The sequence below is a fragment of the Pelophylax lessonae genome (genome assembly GCF_965119305.1).
Source record: "Pelophylax lessonae genome assembly, chromosome: 4".
In the NCBI taxonomy this organism is placed as follows: Eukaryota; Metazoa; Chordata; class Amphibia; order Anura; family Ranidae; genus Pelophylax; species Pelophylax lessonae.
The window spans coordinates 388,538,503-388,560,573 of NC_138771.1; the positions used below are offsets into that span (position 1 = coordinate 388,538,503).

Below are 22,071 nucleotides of genomic sequence, written 5' to 3' on the forward strand. Positions count from 1 at the left end.
CTGGACTTCGCAAAGGCCTTTGACACCGTTCCTCACAAACGCTTACTGTACAAACTAAGGAAGGTAGGTATGGATCATAAGGTGAGTACCTGGATAGAGACCTGGCTCCAGGGGAGAGTCCAGAGGGTGGTGATTAATGGGGAGTACTCGGATTGGGCGGGTGTGGAAAGTGGGGTCCCCCAGGGTTCTGTCCTGGGACCAATCCTGTTTAATTTATTCATAAATGATCTAGAGGAGGGGATATCTAGTACAATCTCAGTATTTGCAGATGATACTAAATTAGGCATGCCAATATCTTCTATGCAGGATGTGGAAATCTTGCAAGCAGACCTGAACAAAATAACGGGGTGGGCAACCACATGGCAGATGAGGTTTAATGTAGAAAAATGTAAAGTAATGCACTTGGGTGCCAGAAACCAGAAAGCAAGCTATTCACTAGGGGGTGAACCTCTGGGTGAGTCTAGGATGGAAAAGGACTTGGGGGTACTGGTAGACAACAGGCTTGGCAGTGGCATGCAATGCCAAGCCGCCGCAAGCAAAGCCAACAGAATACTGGGATGTATAAAAAGGGGGATTCACTCCAGAAATAAAGAGATTATTCTCCCGCTCTACAAGACTCTGGTCCGGCCACATCTGGAGTATGCTGTCCAGTTCTGGGCACCGGTCCGCAGGAAGGATGTGCTGGAACTGGAGAAAGTCCAGAGGAGGGCAACAAAAATAATTAGGGGAATGGAGGACATCGGCTATGAGGAAAGACTACAAGCACTGAACCTATTCTCTCTGGAGAAGAGACGATTGAGGGGGGATATGATATCAATGTACAAATACTGTACTGGCGACCCTAGCATAAGGAACAAACTATTCAGAGAAAGGGAATACAATAAGACACGTGGCCACTCACTAAAACTTGAGGAAAGGCGGTTTAACCTTAAAGTGCGTAAGGGGTTCTTCACTGTAAGAGCGGTAAGGATGTGGAATTCTCTTCCACAAGCAGTCGTATCAGCGGGGAGCATAGATAGTTTCAAAAAACTATTAGATGTACACCTTAAAGACCACAACATACAGGGGTACACAATGTACGGTTAAAAGCAAACACACACGCATCATGGGTTGAACTGGATGGACTTGTGTCTTTTTTCAACCTCACTAACTATGTAACTATGTACTAGGAGATCGTCCAGGTAGGGGATGATCATAATGGACTTCAGTCTCAATGGAGCTAAAGCTAGCCCCAGGACCTTGGTGAAGATCAGGGGGGCTGAGGATAATTCGAAGGGCAATTGAAAATGTCTGACCTCCAGTCCCAGCTTCACTGTTAGTCTTAGGTATTTCTGATGAATCAGGTGAATGGGGATGTGAAAGTAGGCATCCTTTAAATCCAGTGTTGCCATGAAACATTTCGGATATAGCAAGTTTCTTTTGGAATAAATTGATTCCATGCAAAAGTGTTTGTACTTTATCAAGAGATTTAATATCAGTCAATAACTCCAAGGGGTTTCTTATCACAAAAATGGGAATAAAACCCTTTTCATTGTTCTTCCTTTGGAACAGGTATCAAAACCCTTTGATCTACTAAGTCTCCAATCTGGAGACTTAGAGTAGCTGCTTTGGCTGGATCCTTTGGCAGACTGGTAATTAATATCCTCTCTAATGGTTGGGAATGAAATTCCAGTCTGTACCCTGTGGATATTAGATCTAGGATAAATGGCCTTTATGTACTTTTCTTCCACTGTGGGAGGAAGGCCCTCAATCTTTTGCCCACTTTGGGAAAGGAGTCATTGAGGTTTGGTGGGGTGCTGAGGAGGGTTAAACAAGATGTTTGCCCCTGCCCCTACCTTTGTGGCCGGTCCAATGTTTCTTGTACCCGGCCTGAGCCTCACGTGGCCCTTGCTGCTTGCCCCTGCCCTGAAAAAAACTTTCAGGTATATGGGGATTTAAAGAGATGATCCCCTGTAAAGGGGAGACTACAGAGGCGTGCTTTGGAAGCACCGTCACCTGACCATGATTTAAGCCAGAGACCTCTCCAGGCTGAATTTGCCAGGGCTGAGGTTTTGGCTGTCATTCTGACTCAGAGGAATCAGCCAAGAACCCCACTGCCAGAAACAAAAGGGGGAAGGATTTAACAATCTGATCCCTAGGTGTCCCAGCTAATAAGTGGGATTGAATGTGTGAAAGCCACAACTCCAAATGTCTGACTATACAGGTGGATGCTAAAGCTGGTTTTAGACTCATGACCGAGGCCTCCCAAGCTCTGCGCAACATGTCAGTCCTTTTGTCCATTGGGTCTTTAAGTGAACCCATGTCCTCAAATGCCAAATCTATACCTTTTGAAATTTAGGCAAGAGGTGCATCTAGTTTTGGCATCTTATTTCATGGTTGTTCTTTGCTGTCAAAGGGAAATCTATTTAAATGATTAGAAAAATATGGTTTCCTTTCAGGATTTTCCCATTTCCGCTTCATTGTATCTAGCAAGGAGCTATGTACAGGGAAAATTCTAGCATTCTTCTTATGAGTTATACATAAGATCATGCTTAGATAATTGCATCTTCTCCTCCTCAATTTCCAGTGTGACATACACTGCTTTTAGTAGTTCATCTATATCCTTGAGGGATAACAAATCTAGAACCCCATAGGATTCTCTGGGTTCCTCCCCTGATCCCGACTCAACAAATGAGGAATGGGGGGGGGGGGGGGGGGGGAGGGGTGGGCGACTAATTCTTCCCTAGTGTCATCCTTATACACATGCTGTGTTTTAGACACCGATGTAGGGACCTGGGATAGTACAGGGACTTGTACTGGAGTTTGTAACTTAACCATAAGGGTCCTAAATTAACTGAAAGTTGAGGTTAACTCATCCCTAGCGGAAGTCAACATCCTTTGTGTGGATACAGTAGGGTCTTTAACAAGATTATCTATACATGTGCGGGTCCACTGTTTTGCTCCAAGTGGAACTTGGCTTGGTCCCGCAAACTGCACATTTTTTTTTTTGGGGGGGATGCGCCTGGACCTTGTCCTGAGCCTTCGCCTATAACAAAAAAACAATTAGTTATTACCCCAATTTACCCTCCCCACAGTGTGTATAGATAGGGTAATAGTGCCCCCTTCTACCGACCCATTTTAGCTTACAAGTGAAGGGAATAGGGGATAAGAAGGGAAAAGGGGATAAGACCACCACAGGCATATGCTGGAAGGGAAAATTCCCCATCACTTACCTGGGAGGTGCCGATGACAGAGCTTGCCTCTACTGCCTGAGCGGATGCTGTATTGGAATCCATCCTGCTCTGTGTGGTGGTCCGCAGCCTGTGCTGGGTCTTCACCTTACACTGGTGGCCCAGATATCTCCTGTTTGCGCCTTTAGGAAATCGGAACTACTGTTTCCAGCGCCCGCGGATGTCGTCGCTGCACTGGAAGGGACCTGTGCCACTTCTTGGGGCCAGAGTGCAATGCCGGAGTTCGGCCCTGTCCGCTCGTGGCACCAAATTCAAACTAGCAGGTTTCCCTGCTGAATTGGCGGTGTCACGGGTACACAGCCTGTGCTGCTCCAAAGATGTTGCCACAAACGGAGAAGACTCCCCCTGCAATTCCACTGACATCCACGGTCCTGCCCTATGGACCACGAGATACAGGAGACAAAGCCCCCATTGCAACAAATCAGGGTACCGCACTTGGGCTGGAGAAGATGCATCTTTCAATCCCGGTATTTTTAGGACAGTTCCATGAGACCCAGAGCTTCAGTTCCTAGGAACATGTTACCCCCCCTGTCCTGAAGGTGAGGACTAGGGTGACACCTTTTATTTGATTGGAATGAGTTTCCTGTCCTGGTAGGAGGAGCCCTAGGTCTCATGGGCTGTCCTGGAGGACTACTTGAGAAAAAAGCAATTCTCCACACCCATGGTGCTGTCCCTATAGGCAATACCCCACACACCCTGCACCAGCAAAACACTTTTGTTGCAAGCAGTGAAAAGACACAAAACCATCCCCATATCAGAGGGGCGGGTGCTGCGCCAGTCACTGGACTCAAGAGAAAAGGATTTTATGACAAGTTCTTACAAAAATCCAGTTTTCTTCATCATCCATTGACCGACGCAGCTCTCATACTTAGCCATTGGGACATCCCAAAGCAGTGTAGGCATGAGGGGTAGGGAGAATGCAACCAGATAGTAAACGTAAACTCCAAAGGCTAAACTTAGCCAACTAGATAACAAGGAGCTCAACCGGGAAAATAAGGAGCTCACCTCCTAAAAAAAAAAAAAAAAAAAACCCTAACGAGAAAAGGGATTCTCTTATGAAACAGCAGTCTGCAAAACCTTGCGGCCAAAGGAAGCATCCAAAGATGCAAACAAATCAACCTTGTAGAATTTTGTAAAAGTGAACAGAAGACCAAGTCGCTGCTTTACAAACTTGCACTACTGAGGCCTAATGACGAAAAGTCCAAGAGGCACTCAGCGCTCTAGTAGAATGTGCCTTCACAGGGAAAGGAGGAACCTGACCTTCAGTGAATAAGCCTGAACAACTGTCTGCCAGATCCAACTGGATATGGTCGCAACAGACGCAGCCAAACATTTCCGAGGTCCTTCAGTAAGAACAAAGTTCAATTTTCTAAAAAAAGACTCAGTTACCATCAGATAAACTCTTATCGCCCGAACCACATCCAGAGAGTGCAAGGCAATTTACTTGGGATGCTTAGGCCATAGGGAAGGCAACACAATGTCTTCATTGAGATGAAAATCCAACACCACCTTAGGAAAAAAAGACGGATTAGGTCGGAGAACCACTTTATCACAGTAAACCACCAAATAAGGCGAACAGGACAAAGCCGCCAACTCAGACACTCTGGGCAAAAGTAATTGCCACTAGAAAGGCAACCTTCTTGGAGAAATCTCTCCAATGTTCTCAAAAGGAGGCTTTTGAAGAACCGACAGAACCAGAATGAGATCACACAGAGGCAACGGGGATCTCCGCAGGGGAGCCAGATGGTGCACTCCCTTTATAAAAGTGTGAATCAGGGCATTAGTCAATGGACGTTGGAAGTAAAATTGGCAGGGCTGACACCTGGCCCTTGATAGTGCCCAAAGCCATTGTAAAAAGGCCAAAACCATATCTATAGAGAACAAGGGAGCAGCTACAGCGAGTCACACCATGAAATGTATGATTTCCACGTACGATGATATATCTTCCAAGTCGACGACTTCCTGGCCTTCAAAAGTGTAGGAATCATCGAGTCAGAAAGACCTCTATCCCTCAACACCTTGCTTTCAACAGCCATGGCGTTAAAGCCAGCGACCATAAAGCAGGATGGAAGATCGGTCCCTGGGACAACAGATCCTCCCGCAGAGGAAGACTCCATGGAGGACCGACGACCATTTTACGAGGCCTGCGTACCAAGACAAACGAGGCCAGTCTGGGGCCACCAGAAGGACCGGAATTCCTTCCACCACACTGCGAAGAAACCTTGACAGGAGTTTGAGCAGAGGGAAGGCATAAATCAGACTATACTGGCTCCAAGAACCCACTAAAGCATCTGTGGCGTCGGCCAGAGGATCCTGAGACGTGGCCACGAACCTCTGGACTTTTCTGTTGAGGTGAGACGCAAACAGATCCACCTCTGGAGTCCCCCACCTGGCACACCGGGGACAAAACACCTCCGGATGAAGGGACCATTACCCTTTATTCAGCACCTGAGCAGCCATGGCATTGTCCAATTGTATCCAAACCGGAGAGCTGCGTAGCCGACTCATCCAGTGGAACAGGCAAAGCTTGACCGCTCTGAGCTCCAGAATTTTGATCGGAAAGGAAGACTTCTCGGTCGATCAAGTCCCCTGGGCACAGAGCTTTCCTAGCACTCCACCCCAGCCTGACAAGCTGGCGTCCGTGGTGAACACCGTCCAGAACAGCAGCAGGAAGGACTTGCCCTGACACAATGCTGGTGACTGGATCCGCCATGATAGAGCCAACCACGTGGGATGGCTCAAATATTTTCTGGTCCAACGACCGTGGATCCCTGTTCTATTTTGCCAGAATCTTTTTGCAGAGGCCTCGAGTGAGACTGAGCAAATGGGACCACCGCGAAGGTCAATACAATCAGACCCAGGGCTCTCATGCAAGTCCGCAGGGAGGACCGATCGGTTTCCAACAGCAACCTGATCGCAACCCTGCAACTTCTGAAGTTTTTCCAATGGAAGAAAGACCTTCACTGAAGTTTTTCCAATGGAAGAAAGACCTTCACCAAGGCAGAGTCTAGAATCAGCCCCAAATGTCACCCATATGGAAGGAATCCGAGCAGATTTTTTTAAAATTGTCCACCAGAATTGCTGAAGGGTCTGAACCGTAATCCAGAGGCCATCCAACAGATCAGAGTGAGAATCTGCTCGTAACAGGAGATCCTCCAGATATCCCAAGATCGCAATCCCTCTGACGTAACAAGGCAATACCGGGGCCAAGACCTTAGTAAAAACTCTGGGAGCGGAAGCAAGACCAAAGGGTAACGCCACAAACTGAAAATGCACCTCTGCCACCGCAAAGCGGAAGAATCGCTGGTGTTCCTCGAAGATGGAGACGTGCAAATATGCATCTTTGATATCGATGGAGGCCAGAAAATCCCCGATTCAAATATGCCACCACCGACCAAATTGACACTAGTCGAAACTTCTGCACCCGCACAATGTGGTTCAGAGCCTTGAGATCCAGGATTGGATGTGCGCCTTGCCCCCTTTCTGGGCACTGAACACGTTTGAATAGAAACCCTAAAAGCGTTCCTGCGGAGGAACCAGGACAAGCACCTTAAGCAAGAAGATGCTGCACAGCCTCCCGGAGATCCTTCAATTGATCCGGAGACAGGCGAAGATTTGACAAAACCTGGGACCAGGACTGAAATTCGATCTTGTACCCGGAACGAATCCGTTCGTGAACCCACTTGTCGTGAACAAAGGAAACCTAGGGTTCCTGAAAAGCGCAGACGCCCACCCCCAAACCAATGGGTGAGGGCGCCCATTCAAGCTGAAGAGGACTTGTCCGCAAAATCGGACTGACTGGTCTCAGGCTTGCCCCAGGGCTCCTTAGTCCCTCCAGAAGCTCTCAACGGCTTACCTTTTTCTTGCGTCCCCACAGGCGCAAAAAAAAAAAAAAAACAACGTCTATGAGCGGTGAATAAAGGTCCCCACTTATTATGGGGTGCTTTACCTTTGGAGGATTGAGGAAGAAGCGCTTCCCACCAGTCAGACCCTTGATCCACTTAGCCAGAGTCGCCAAATAGCTCTCCCAGATAAAGAAGCTCCGTTAAGGCCTTCTTAAAAGCCTGGTCAGCAGACCAGCTTTTCAGCCACACCATGTGTCTCAAGGCAATCCCCAAAGCCGACACTCTGGCAACCAGGGGAGCTGCATCCAAGGACGCATTGCACAGGAACACCAGGGACTAGGTCATCTGGTCCATAAGTTCCATCAGCTCCAGGGGAACTAGGTCAGGATCCAAGTTCCCTTTCAGAACCTTCACCCATTAAGTAACCGTCTGACACCAAAACAGACCCAAAAAAACAGTTTTAGGATAGAACCCGCCAACACATGAAGATGGCAGGAAAGGGATTCCATCCGCCTGTCCACAGGATCCAAAAAAACGGGGAATCTTCCACAGGCATTATAGTAGATTTGTTCAACCTGGAAACAGGATGATCCACCTTAGGCGGTAATGTCCAACGGTTGGAAAACTGTCTCAGCAAAGGTATAACTGCGTTTAAAGCACTTAGGCACTACTAGCACGTTTGATGCGCCGCCATTGGTCATTAATAATATCATGAAAATTCTTGGGACAAGGAAAAACCTTGCTTGATTTTTTGGGTCTTGCGGGAGCCAAAAGACACTCGTGTCCCTGCCGGTGTGGGCTCATCTGCCATTTTTTAAAGTTTCCCTTACTGAAACAATCAGGGCTTCCACCAAGGCGCGTTCCCACGCTGCAGCTAAATAGGACAGGTTCTCTTCACCATCCGATTGCGAGGACCGCGACCCCTCAGGTAGGGGGCGTCCCGTGGTGACCATATTAGTCTCTGAATCAGAGGACCCCACCAATGATGGTGAAGGCAGCAGCTGTTTGCAGCTAGTAACCTTTTTCATTACAAAATCGACCTTGGTCGCCAGGCTTTCCAGTGCTGCTGAAATCGCGGCCAGCGACTGATCCAAAGGTCCAGTAGTCGCACTAAGGGGGTCTGAGGGTGAAATCACCACGTGGGACTCCATAGTAATGCACAGAAAAAAAGAAGTACTGTCACTTTATCCACTTTAGCCCTGGAAGATTTGCCTGCTCACTGACCAGGCCACTTTTTTCAACTTGGCACTGCGCGACTTTACCTGACCCACTGCACTGACTTTTAACTGCGGTCATGCAATGCTGTACCCAAACAAAATGTAGTATGCCTAGCTACTCCTGCGGAGCAGATGACAATACCCAATAGTGATGACTTAGAGGAGGCGGCGACTGTCGGAGGACGTAAGAGAAAAGAAATTTATAAATCAAAATTTTTAACATTTTAGGCCAATTTCTTGTCTGCTACATATTTTGTTAAAATAAAAACTAGCAGTAAGCGTATTTTGATTGGTTTGCGTAAAAGTTATCGCGTTTACCAACTACGGGAAAGATGCCATTTTAAATTTTTTTTTACTTGCAATGGTGGCGATCTGCGATTTTTTTGCGGGACTGCGACATTGAGGCAGACAGATCGGACCCCTAACTGACAATGACACTTTTGGGGGGACCAGTGACATTACTACAGTAATCAGTGCTGGCAGGGAAGGGGTTAACACTGTTGGTGATCAAGGGGTTAAATGTATGCCTCATGCTTACTGACGTGTGTGTGTGTGTGTGTGTGGGGGGGGGGGGTTCTGCGACAGACAGATCGCAGGTTCAGCTATGCTGAATCCTGTGATCTCTCCCTGTCTGTCACAGAGAAGATCTGCCCCCCTTTCACACTTTCCCCGGGGAAGAGAGGCAGTGAAAACCGCCCCTCTCCTCCTCCGGCCCGACACAGCGGGGGAAGAAGCTAGGAGTCCAGCGCCGTAGGTTTACGTCACTGGACACAGGACTGCCACCACTGTGCCGCAAGTGGTTAAGATCGCCGATCGTGGTCATAACCGCAGATAACCGCAGCCTGCAGAGCCCCCCTTAAATATAAACAGATTGTGGGCATATCCCTGTGCACTCCAAGACCCCAGTACTGTACCATCTTCAGAGAAAACCTCCTGAATCAATCTGCAGCAGGAAAATGAGTCACAGGAAATGACATCAGCCTGGTATGTGAAAGGTCACGCTGCCTATGTAGCTCCATAAGGCTACACAAAAATGGCTGCCAATGCAAGTCTATGGGAAACACAGGGAAAAATGCTGCCCCATACAAGTCAATGGAAAAAACGGATCTATTGCCCACACTAAAGATGGCAGCACCCACAGCATGCCATGCGTTCAGAGACCCCCAATATGAAGGCCACAAGTGATCTACACCCAGACTCCGCAGGAAAAGGTACCATTTCCACTCTCCCCCAAGGGCGCCAGGCCGTGAAAATAATAGCGCCCCCCAGGGGGATCTTTGGGGAAGTCCAGGTCCCATTATCCCCAGGAGAGGGCCCACTCCCCCCCCCCCCCCCACAAAGACCACCAGAGGACAAGGAGGTGCTGCATTTACTCACCATACCAAGGACCAGGTGGGGCTCCGCTCCGGACAGATGACCTCCCACCCGGAGTGGGGGTGCTGCCAGCCGAGGGGGTATGCTGTGACTCAGGGAGTTCCAGGTCCTCGCGTCCCAGCGAGATATCCACTCGCAGGCTCGTTCCCATCCAAGAAGGGGCTCCGTCGTGATGAGGCCTAGTCCGGGACTATAACCTGCTCACGCTCGTAGGCTAGACTGGGAGACCTTAAGGATACAGATCATCCAGTGCGAAACCTCAGCCGACATTGCTTGTAGATCACCAGGAGGATCCCCCTGAACACTAACTAGCAAATAAAACAAAATATTCTGAAAATAAAAAACAGACCGAAGTCCCAGCAGGAAACCTAGGTCCTATGACCTAACGGTTTTGCTGGAGCAGGGTGTGTGGGGTTATGCCTATAGGGACAGCCCCCGTGGGCGGGGTGAATTGCTTTTTTTCCTGCCTAGTACTACTACTGCAGGGGGCAGCATAACCCAATGGCTATGAAGTAGGAGAGCTGAGTCTGTCAATGGACGATAGAGAAAATCCAATTCTCTATCGTTCATTGACAGACGCAGTCTCTGATCCATATCAGTAAGGATGTCCCAAAGCAGTGCCATAAAATGAGGGGTGGGAACAGAAAAATATGTCCCCAAGGCCAAATATTGCCAACATAGGACTCATCAGAACAACAAGATGAGGCCCACCTGAAAAGAACATTAAACACCTTCAAGGAAGGCTAAGAAGCCTCCTTAAACAGCAACCTGCAAAACGTTGGACAAAAGAGGCATCTGCAGATGCCAACACATCCACCTTAAAAAATTTAAGGTATGAACAGACAACCAGGTAGCCGCCTTGCAAACCTGAAGCACAGATGCCCGATGGCGAAAAGCCAAGGAATCATTAACCGCCAGAGTAGAATGCGCCTTAACAGGGAAAGGAGGAACCTGACCTTAAATTAAATAAGCCTGCACCACTGTTAATCTAGAAATAGTCGCAGCAGACTCAGGAAGCCCTTTGTTTAGACCATCCGTGAGTACAAAGCGCGATTTAAACTTCCGAAAAGACTCAAGTCTCCCAAGTACACCCTTATTGCCCTAACCACATCCAGAGTATGCAGTGCAAATTCCTTAGGATGTTTTGGCTTAGGACACAGAGGGTAACACGATGTCCTCATTCAAGTGGAAACCACCTTCGGGAGGAAGGACAGATCCGGACGAAGTACCACTTTATCCCTGTGAACCACCAGATAGGGAGGACAGGACAACGCCGCCAGTCCCGACACCCTGCGCGCAGAAGTAAAAGCGACCAAGGAGGCCACCTTCTGGGATAAGGTAAGCAGAAGAATCTCCTGAATACTTTCAAAAGGTTTCTGAAGAACCAACAGCACCAAATTAAGGTCCCAAGGTGGCAACGGAGGACGCACCAAGTGTCGCAACCCCTGGATGAGGTTATGCACTAGGGAATGAGTGGCTAATAGCCTTTGGAAAAAAATTGTCAAGGCCGAGACTTGACCCTTGATAGTACTCAAGGCCAACTTTTGATCAACACCTCGTTGAAGGAAAGCCAGGATCTGAGACCCCGAGTAAGAGCGAGAGGAGCCCCAAGAGACTCACCATGCAATGAAAGACTTCCACATACAATGAGATCTTCCTAGAAGTCACTTTCCTCGCTCTAAGCAGAGTGGGAACCACTGAAGCAGACAATCCCCTGTCCTTCAGCACCTGGCTTTCAACAGCCAAGCTGTTAAAGCCAGCAACCGTAAAGCAGGATGGAAGATTGGCCCCTGAGACAGTAAATCCTCCGAGAGGAAGTCACCAAGGAGAGTCTGACCAGCCTGACCAGGTCGGCATACCAAGCTCGGCGAGGCCAGTCCAGAGCCACAAGAATGACTGGAATACCTTCCGCCTCGATCCTGTGAAGAAGTCTTGGCAGCAACTTGAAGAGGAAAGGCATACATCAGCCAATACTGACCCCACGGGGCCACCAGCACGTCCGCGGGATCTGCCAGAGGGTCCCGGGAGTGGGCCACAAACCTCTGCACTTTTCTGTTGATGCGAGATGCCAACGGATCTACATCTGGAGAGCCCCAAGGAAGGCACAACTGATGGAACATCTCCAGATGGAGGGACCATTCCCATGCATCCAAGGCCAGTCGACTGAGGTAATCCACCTGCCAATTTCCCACTTCTTGAATATAAGAACAATATAAGAACAAAGCGTTCCGCCCAACGAAGGATGCCTGCCACTTCCAAGGCCATTTTAGGTGCCCCCTTGGTGATAGACCTAAGCCACGGCAGTGGCATTGTCCCATTGAATGCGCACTGGACAGCCCTGGATTGTTCTCTCCGCTCCAGAACAGTGGGTCGGTAGCCAGGATTCCTCCAGGGACCAGACAACCTGCCCAAGTACCCCTCCCCACCCGGACAGACTTTTATCTGTGGTGACAGTGAGGTTGAAAAAAAAAAAAAAAAACGACATCAGTCCATCCAGTTCAACCTATAAATGACAAGTGACAAGTGTCCAACATATAGGGAGGAAGCATTTTCCTTGCTTGAGCATCGGGGACTGAAGCCACCAGATCAGGGACTCCCTGGTCACCTGGCTCAGGTGGATCTGACTGTCCAGGGAATTTGGATTCTTGCTCCATTTGAGAAAGATTTCCTTCAGGAGGATCCTCGTGTGGAATTGAGCAAAGGGGACCGCCTCCAAGGACAACACCATCAGTCCAAGGTTTCTCATACAGGTCCGAAGGGACGGCCATTTGCTGTATAACAGCTGAACCTCAGTCTGGAGTTTTTCCGGAGGAAGAAACACCCTGGCTGAGGACGTGTCTAAAGTCAGGCCCAGATAGTCCAAACTAATGGAAGGGAACAGGGACAACTTCTGAAGGTTCAGAATCCACCTAAACTCCTCCAGAGTTATGGGGATTCCCAGGATTTGTCACCAACACCTTGGGAGACTCTGCACGCAGAAGCAGATCGTCCAGGTAACCCAGGACCGATATGCCCTGCTGCCGTAACAGCGCCAGGACCGGAGCCAACACCTTTGTGAAGATCCGAGGAGCAGAGGCGAGACAAAAGGGCAACGCCACAGAGTGATCCTCTCCCACTGCAAAACAGAGAATCTGTTGGTGTCCTGCACAGATTGGGATGTGAAGGTAGGCATCTTTGAAGTCTATGGAGGCCAGGAAATCCCCCTGATGTAGGGAGGCCACCACCGTGCGAACAGATTCCATCTTGAATTTTTGAACTTGCACAAAGCAATTTAGTGCTTCCAGGTCCAGGATTGGACGCACCTTGCTTTTCTTCCAGAGAACCATGAACATGTTTGAATAAATGCCCTGAAAACGTTCCACACATGGAACCAGAACTATTTACTCCCTGTTGTACCAGGTCCTGTACTGCCCCAGAGAGCGCCAGCAAGCGATCCGGGGATAGTCGCACAATGGAAGGGAAAAAAGTTACCGGTGGGATGGATTGAAACTATCTTGTAACCGTACCATATGATCTCTTGAACCCACCTGTCTGGTATCTGGGAGAGCCACAGGCCTGGGAACCAGCTAAGAAGTCCCCATCCCAGATACGGGTGAGGGCGCACCTTCAGGCTGAAGTGACCTTGTCCTCAGGTCTGGAGAAACTCAATTTTTGCAGCTGCGTCCTCCATTTTTAGGGTCTGATACAACCAGTGTGTCCACCAGTGCCTTGTCTTGCAAGGCAGTGGAGGTAGAAATGTCAACCCATCAGAGGAGACAGGGCGTGAGGTAGCAGACCTGGCAGGGAGACCTGCGTCTGCGATGGCTAAGTCACTCAGAATCTGAGACATTAGATGAGGCAGGGGTTGGCGGAGGGCGTTTCTTAGCACCTCGCCCTTTAAAGGTCAACTCCACCCGGGACACAAATGATTCCAGGACCGCCGAAAGTGCATCTGACAGCTGGGATCCGGAGGGCTCTGCAGTCTCCCTGAGGGGGTCCGGTGGGGACACATGGTCCATGTTGCACCAGGGGAACCCATGAGCAAAGTTGGAAAAAAAAAATGCCCACTGCGTTACAGTGCCCCCAAGAGGTCAGGCAGAGCGCACTGAAGACCCCCAGCAGAGAGAGAGACCCCCAGACTCACCACTCTACACCAAAGATGTACCAGGAGGCCCAGAATGTCTGCACAGCACGTGTCAGCAGTGATATTGATCCAAAATGGAGATCTGAAGATCAGCATCAGGGTATAGGGAGGGGCTCCACCCACAAAAAACACCTCCAGGAACTCTCATTCAGGGATTCCTGGGGAAAAAAAAAAAAAACACACTGAAAAATGGTGCCGGTGTACCAAGATGGCCGCCCCTTCATGCAGAGAACATGGGCTACAAGAAAATGGCGGCTCCGCGCAGCCTGCAGAGCTACTGAGGACTCTCGTGGGGACCACCCAGTCATCTAAACGGGATCGATTGGAAGGTGGGCCCAGGAGTGACAGGTAGAACCCCCTCCCCCGCACAATCGTTCATCACCGCACACCCCCAACTGTGGCCTGAAAACTCGGACTCAGCCCCCGGGAGTAGTCACCCCCGGCCCAATGTATCCAGTAGGGGGTGCAGTAGGTGGCGGGTGCGTGACAGGACAGAGAGGAACCTGGGATTGTGAGGGCCCGACCATCCCAGGGAGGGGCCCGCATCACCACAAAATCTGCCAGGGGAAGAGGGAGGAACATTCAGGCGGGCGACCTCTCCTAAAAGAGCCCCTCTCCCCTGAAGTGGGGGGGCTGTTGGCTAAATAGAAACGCTGCGACTCGGGCCTAGACCCAGTCGTATGCGCCTTAGAGACCTTTAACTCGCAGGGCCAGTCCCTGTCCAGTGGGACTATGTTGCGTCCGACCCAGCGCGGAGCTAAGGTCTGCACGCTCATTGGCCGGCTGGGGTGGCCACTGGATCTATACATCCAGCCAGTCGCCCAGACCCCAGCATAGTTGCTTGTAGATCTCACAGGAAAAAAAAAAAAAAAACGGAGAAAAGCGAACTAAAAAAAAAATTATCTAGGAAAGACAACTTTGCCAGGACCAGAGATCACAGCAAGGAACTAGGTCCTTACTCCTCCTGACTAGGCAAATTAAAAATGGACATCCTTTAGCAGGAAGAGAGGGTATACCCCCTGGGACTGCCCATAGGCATAGCCAGAACTTTATTTCTGCCTAGTGTCCTACTCCTGTAGGGGGCAGCATAACCCTACTATATGGATCAGAGACCGTCAGTCAATGAATGAGAGGATACATACATCTTTGTTATGGGGGGGGGCCATGACCGCAGGGAGGATTGTGATATAAAGGTGACTACACTAGTTACAGTGCAGCACCCTTTATATCACAGTGCTCCTTTGCAGTGCATATGGGGGGGCGGGGGGAGATAAACGGCCATGAACTGCCTGCCTTCACCATATGGCACCTCCCCCGAAATAAGTGGCTACTGTACACCAAAAGTGGTCCATGGTGCCAAAAAGGTTGGGGACTGCTGGATAAGAGGGTAAACAGCAAGCATACTAAGGGACTTGGAAGCCAACCACATCGCCTCTCTCCCCCCCACCCAGCCTGCATAATGCAATAACTTGCTGAAGGGTAAGTAGGCCTGTAACCCAATTTAGGAATGCTGCCCAACCTGAAAAGTGTGCCAGCCAAAGCCAGACACCCAAGGTGGCAGTCATCCCAACAAGTATTCCAACGTTTACGTAGTAATAGTAAAGGTGTATGTTGTGGCCGTGCATGGGCCATGTTGGATTATGGCTGAAATTTTGCATCACATTTTAAAGCCAGGGAATTTAAAAAAAAGGACATGCACGAAGGCTGTCTCCACATCCTATCGGCCCCTTTTAAAAGCTGCTTTTGCAGCGTTTTTGTACAATTAGCAGCCTGCACTGCCCCAAGCACCAGAGAGCACAGGGAAATGCTTCACACTTCATTACAGAGGCACTCTCCAATCACTGTAGCAAACGGTCAGAAGCAGTGGCGGCTGGTCTATAGGGGGGCGCCGCACCCCCTTCCAATCTGTGGCCCAATTAAAAAAAAAAAAAAAAAAAAAAAAAAGAAAAATAAATACAATTTTCAGCCCACTAGGGGCGCCGGACTACCTGATGGCTATGGGGAGAGGGGGGTTTGCACGCGCTTCTAGCAGAGCCGCCGATTGGCGGCCTTCTGGGGGTCAGAGCAATGCGCCCGATACTCCCCACTTTCCGGATGTCCTGGCTGTGATTGGTCCAGTCTCCAGCCTGGACCAGAGGACATCCCGGGTGACGTCGTGTGGGGGGGGGGGGGTGCGTGCGTAAGTCACACAACGTTCCGCCGTCATCTTCTCGCCCGCCGTCAGAGAAGAGGCGGCACGCGTGGAGGAAGATGTCCGGTGTGCTGTCGGAGGACACCGGTCTGACCAAGTCGCTGCACGCATGGAGGAAGAAGTCGACTCCCGAGCAGCACGCCAGGGAGTCGGGACAGTGGCGGGCGGCGCGCATGCAGGACTCGGACGAAGACGTCCGACCGAGTCCCGAGCAGCACGCACGCTGGCCTCTGCATGGAAGGGTGCATGTATACTAGTCACTACATTGGTGCTAGGGGTCCTGTACTGTGGGGATTGGTGCTAGGGGGCCTGTACTGTGGGGGATTGGTGCTAGGGGGCCTGTACTGTTTGTGCCACTCTCAGTGTATCCCATAATAGGGTGTCTCTCACAGTATATCCCATAATAGGGCCCCTGCTCCCTATTATGGGATATACTAGTACTGATGGACCCCTTAATATGTGATATATTGGGAGAATTTGTTCACGCACGCAAAATACAGGGGAGAAAATGGGTTGAGTCTATAAGGGGTGGGGCTTTTGAGAAATGGTGGGTATAGCTGGCTGGTACTGCTGGTGGGTACAACTGGCTGGTACTGATGGCACCCCACGATCTTAAAACTTCACCAGCCGCCACTGGTCAGAAGGCTCAGTCTTCACCCCTCACAGCTCCCTTTTAGGTGATCACTGTCATGGGACTGCACAGCACCCTGATGTAATGGATACAGTGAACCCTGTTGCTGCCTACAGGCAAAACCTGCTCTCTTACATGTGGGGTTCTAGTACAGTGCGCCTCTTAGCCTCAGGTGACTCATCTGAACCAAGCCTACTCCGGAATATACAGAATAGGCAATTGGGAGTACAAAAAAAAAAAAAAAAAAAAAACACACAACACACACACACACACACACTACAAAAATATCCTCAGATGTCTGTGGGCCCATCAATCACCTAGAGACACTAAAGCGTAACGGTGTGCATTCACCTGAATGTAGCAGCATACTTAAAAGTAGTCATGAATATGGAGATGAAAAAACCGGGAAGGTTCAAAGCACTGCATCTTCCTATCATAGTGTGCGCTGCTACAACAGGCACAGAATGTGTGAAACCTCTCCAATGACAACATGGACAGTTGTAAAAACTCATTCTCCAAATAAAGTTTTGTTTTGTACAGTCATTAAATTCAGTGCTATGCTAAACCTATAAAGCTTGCTAGTTTTTAGTTACCTTTTCCACCTCGTGCTCCTCTTCCACCAAAACCTCCTCGACCACCATACTGCTGCTGATAAACTTCTTTTGGTTGGGCTATCTTGATTTCACACTAAAGAGAAACCAAACCAAGTTATCTTGATAGACCCACACCGATTTCCAACCCCACAATTCCATTTTAAACATGACCCTTATGTGCAAGCTCAATTCCCACCCCTCACATTTGTGTTTTCCCTGTCATACCGTAAAAACAAACCATTAAAACTGCTACCAGCGGTTTCATAAAAAGCAGAATTACATTTTTACAACATGCCTATACTTACCTGCTCTGTGCAATGGTTTTGCACAGAGCAGCCCTGATCCTCTTCTGGGGTCCCCTCGCTCTCCAGGCCCCTCATTGGGTGCCCCATAGGAAAGTAGCTTTCCTGAGGGGCACCCATACGTGCTCGCTCCCGAGTCCCTCTGCTGCGTCTATTGACACAGACAATAGGATTCTACCCCAACAGCCCGCTCCAGTCTCACTGGATTTGATTGACAGCAGCAGGAGCCAATCACTCGCCTTGCCAACAATCTGTGCAATGAGGAGAGACACCGCATTAGGGTGAAAAACCATAAGGCTTTTAGAGCCACTTTAACATAAGGCTGAAAAAACAATGGAGAACTTGTTCACAGCAAAAACGGGAACATAGTCTAAGTACATTTTTTTCAAGTAGAAAACAAAAAAAAAAAAAAACGGAATTGTTTGGTTACTTAACAAAAAATGCCTCCCAAGTTCATTAATCTGAATCACAGGGACAACCCAAAGCTGTGCCCAACAACTGGCAAAGTTGCGGCCAAAACACGAGTCACAAGACGTCAGGACACCTTGCAAAATTAGGTGCGCACAGATAAATCTCCAAGGTTGCTACTTTGTTGAGACAGACACCTGATGGAAGGCCTAGGAAGCGCTTGTGTAGTGCGCTGGTATGGGAAAAAAGGAATCTGACTCAATCTTATAGGCTTAAATCTCGGTCATCCATCTAAAAACAGCAGCAGAAGACACCGCCAAACTGTCCGAGGACACTAGGGCAGTGGCCTACGCCGAGCCGGCAATAACGAACATTGTGTGTGACCAATTCCACCTTCCTGCCTGCTGGGCCCTTAAGGATGGAGACTCATTTTGGGACCACAAAAAAAAAAAAAAAAAAATTGAAGTCTTCGGATGTTCCCAATCCTTGTGTACAAATTGGTAAAAGTAAGATAGGGGGAACACCTTTTCCACGCAAGACAGCTTGTGCGTGCCAAAAGGGGACAGACATCTTCTGTCGTCCCAGACAGGCATTCTCCAACTTTAAGATTTCACACACTGATGCGATACGTGTATCCACCAGCACCTTTTCCTGCACAAATGACTCCAGGACCAATGTCTGCCTGTCAATGGAGACAGCAGGCCCCAAAAGGAACCTGCCACCTCAAAGAGGGGAGACTTGATCATGAGACTCCCTCTCTGAAAGAGACCAACAGGGAAGGCACTACCAAGGAAGCCCCATTAGTTTCAAGAGAACCCTTAAACATCACCACACACCAGGCCAGCACCCCACCAGGATTTACCACACCAGGCACAGGTAGGGAGCATAGCGGTCAGCAGAGGCAGACTGAGGAACTACGGGGAGCATACGCTGTGTAGTCCAAAAGCTCAGGTACAGCCGACCTGATTAGAAAAGGGTTAGAGATAACTAGGAGGCTGCTGTGTGGCTACAAGAAAATGGCCGCCATATCCTGCACACCAAAGACCAGGGATCAGAGGCAGTTACCAAGAAAATGGCCACTGCTGGGCTCACAGAGCAGCTACTAGAGGAAAAAGGAGTAAAAAACCATGGCTGACGTAGCCCCGCCCACGAAGCACAAATACAGCAAGTGCAGAAACCCAGGGATTCTACTGGGCTACAAGAAAAAGGCCCGTTCATGTTTGCAAGGCCATAGCGAAAAGCCCAGAAGACTCGGGGCTCCAGTAGAATGCGCCTTCACTGGAAGAGGAGGAATCTGACCCTTTAACTTTTCTTGGAGGCTGTCCACAAAGGTTTAAGAGTGTGTCTATGGGAAAGTTTAACCATTCTTCCAAAGGCGCATTTGTGAGGTCAGGCACTGATGTTGGATGAGAAAGCCTGGTTCGCAGTCTCTGCTCTAATTTATCCCAAAGGTGTTCCATCGGGTTGAGGCCAGGGCTCTGTGCAGGCCAGTCAAGTTCCTGCACCCCTGCGCACCAGTGCACAAAAGCAAGGAACCATACTTCTATAGTTGGATGCAGCATCGGTCCCCAGGTGCGGCAAACACAGAACCGAGTGATCACACATCGCAGATCGCTCGGTTGTCACAGCTCTCTGCTCTACCGCGCTAGGCTGTTGAGGTGGCGGGAGCGGCTGGCCCGCTGACTGCTGAAAGCAGGTCACAGGAGAAGCACAGCCACAATAGCTTCGGCTGTACTTTAAAAACATTGGGGATTTTTTTTTTTACTCTCCAACTATGAGTCATCTATTTTGCTGCTCTGATCACACCCTTCTATTTCTTACTGCATTCCTGGTAGTGCTGGAATGCTGACAATGACCCCTCCACCTTGAAAGAATTATGCATCAGAAGCAGGTGGGGTCATAGGAGTGTACAAAGAGCAAATGACTCCTGCGCTTAAGGGGTGGCCTTACGGCTGGTATCCGGAAAATGCTATTCAGGTTAAATTTTAGTAAATTCAAGCTGTGCTGCCACTCTCAACGGGTCGTGGTAACCCAAAGAAGATACTGGAAAAGAGAAATGGACAGAGGGCGCACCAGCCTAGCGCATTATCTTTAAAACAATTTATTGTAATAGATATGTATACACATTATACTCACAAAACGATTATGAAACACGGGCAATAAGCAATGAGGGACCACCAGGGGTCTCCACTGGGCATCCTCAGCTGCCGCAGGCCGTGGAAGGATGTAGACCTCCAAAAAAAACCACTTACGCGTTTCGGGGTGTTCCCCCATCAGAGCCCCAGAGGGGTCATAGGAGTATACTTAGGAGGCATGTCCAGTCTCCTGGAAGTAGCAGTGTATTAACCCAGGGTCTGAATATTAAAACCTGTGTCACGACAGCCCCCGCTGCTATTCACATGTAAAATCTCACGCAGCAAATACCTGTGGATGAATGAGGGAGGCCTTAAAAACTGATTTTTTTTTCTGTGCCTTTACCAGCAATTTGTCAGGTATGATAGGGTTTTATTAACCCTGATCTCTACCCCCTCCCCCTTGGAATTTTGCCATATTTTTTGGCAGGTACCCATTTCTAGCTCCCACTTGCCAGCAGTACCCACAGCAGTACCCGCCTGAGCCAGCAGTACCAGCCATCAGTACCAGCCTGAGCCAGCAGTACCTACAGCACAGTAACAGCCTGAGTCAGCAGTACCCACAGCAGTATCAGCCTGAGCCAGCAGTACTCACAGCACAGTACAAGCCAGCAGTACCAGCCTCAGCCATCAGTACCAGCCAGTTGTACCCACCAGCAGTACCAGCCAGCTATACCCACCAGCTGTACCTGCCAGCAGCTCTTTTCAAAACTTACCACCACAAAAAAGTAATATGCGCTCCAGACTGACCGATGCAAACCTGGAAAACCTGTTGCGAGTAGCAACATCATCAATACCAGCTAACATCACACACTTCACCAAAGAGAAGCAGTTGTAGCCATCACATTAGGGGTGAGATAATTAAATGTTTGACCAAATATAACAGGCTAATTTTTAAGGTGATAATTTTGTACGGCCCCCGAATGGTTTTATAAATACCCAAATGGCCCTTGGCAGAAAAAAGGTTCCCCACCCCTGCTTCAAAGCATAGGCCTGCTCAATGGTCTGTCTAATCCATTTGGCAATGGTCGGTGCAGACGCAGCCATGCCCTTCCAAGGTCCCTCAGGAAGGACAAAGAGGGAATCCGTCTTCCGAAAGGACTCCGTAGACGACAGGTAAACCCTGATCGCCCTGACAACATCCAAGGAACGCAAAGCAACCTCCTTAGGATGCTTAGGCATCGTACAAAGCGAAGGCAGGACAATGTCCTCATTAAGGTGGAACTCAGAGACCACCTTAGGAAGAAAAGACGAATGTGGTCGCAAGACCACCTTATCCTGGTGAATCACCAAGTAAGGAGAACTGCAAGACAACGCCGCCAGTTCCGACACCCTGCGAGCCAAAGTGATCGCCACCAAAAAAGGCAACCTTCTTAGACAGCCGAGGCAACGATATCTCCCGGATGTTTTCAAAGGGAGCGCGCTGCAACACGGACAGAACCAAGTTGAAGTCCCATGGAGGTAAAGGCTCCCTCCTAGGAGGAGCCAAATGTCGCACACCTTGAATGAAGGTGCAAATTAATTGTAATAGACATGTATACACATTATACTCAAAACGATTATGAAACACGGGCAATAAGCAATGAGGGACCACCAGGGGTCTCCACTGGGCATCCTCAGCTGCCACAGGCCGTGGAAGGATGTAGACCTCCAAAAAAAACGCTTACGCGTTTCGGGGTGTTCCCCCTTCATCAGAGCCCCAGAGGGGTCATAGGAGTATACCTAGGAGGCATGTCCAGTCTCCTGGAAGTAGCAGTGTATTAACCCAGGGTCTGAATATTAAAACCTGTGTCCCGACAGCCCCCGCTGCTATTCACATGTAAAATCTCACGCAGCAAATACCTGTGGATGAACGAGGGAGGCCTTAAAAACTGATTTTTTTCTGTCCCTTTACCAGCAATTTGTCAGGTGTGATAGGGTTTTATTAACCCTGATCTCTACCCCCTCCCCCTTGGAATTTTGCCATATTTTTTAGCAGGTACCCATTTCTAGCTCCCACTTCCAAGTGGATTGCCTAGGCAATTC

The 22,071-nt window shown here is 49.3% G+C and overlaps 1 protein-coding gene across 3 annotated transcripts in view; it reads right to left on the bottom strand.

The window, feature by feature from the left end:
• HNRNPAB (heterogeneous nuclear ribonucleoprotein A/B) overlaps positions 1-22,071 on the bottom strand; it is a 115,592-nt gene that overhangs the window by 24,799 nt on the left and 68,722 nt on the right. For all 3 annotated transcript variants that reach the window (XM_082256861.1, XM_082256860.1, XM_082256859.1), the window contains exon 5: positions 17,205-17,298. In XM_082256861.1, the coding sequence (XP_082112987.1) occupies positions 17,205-17,298 (94 nt within the window). The remainder of the gene's footprint in view (positions 1-17,204; positions 17,299-22,071) is intronic.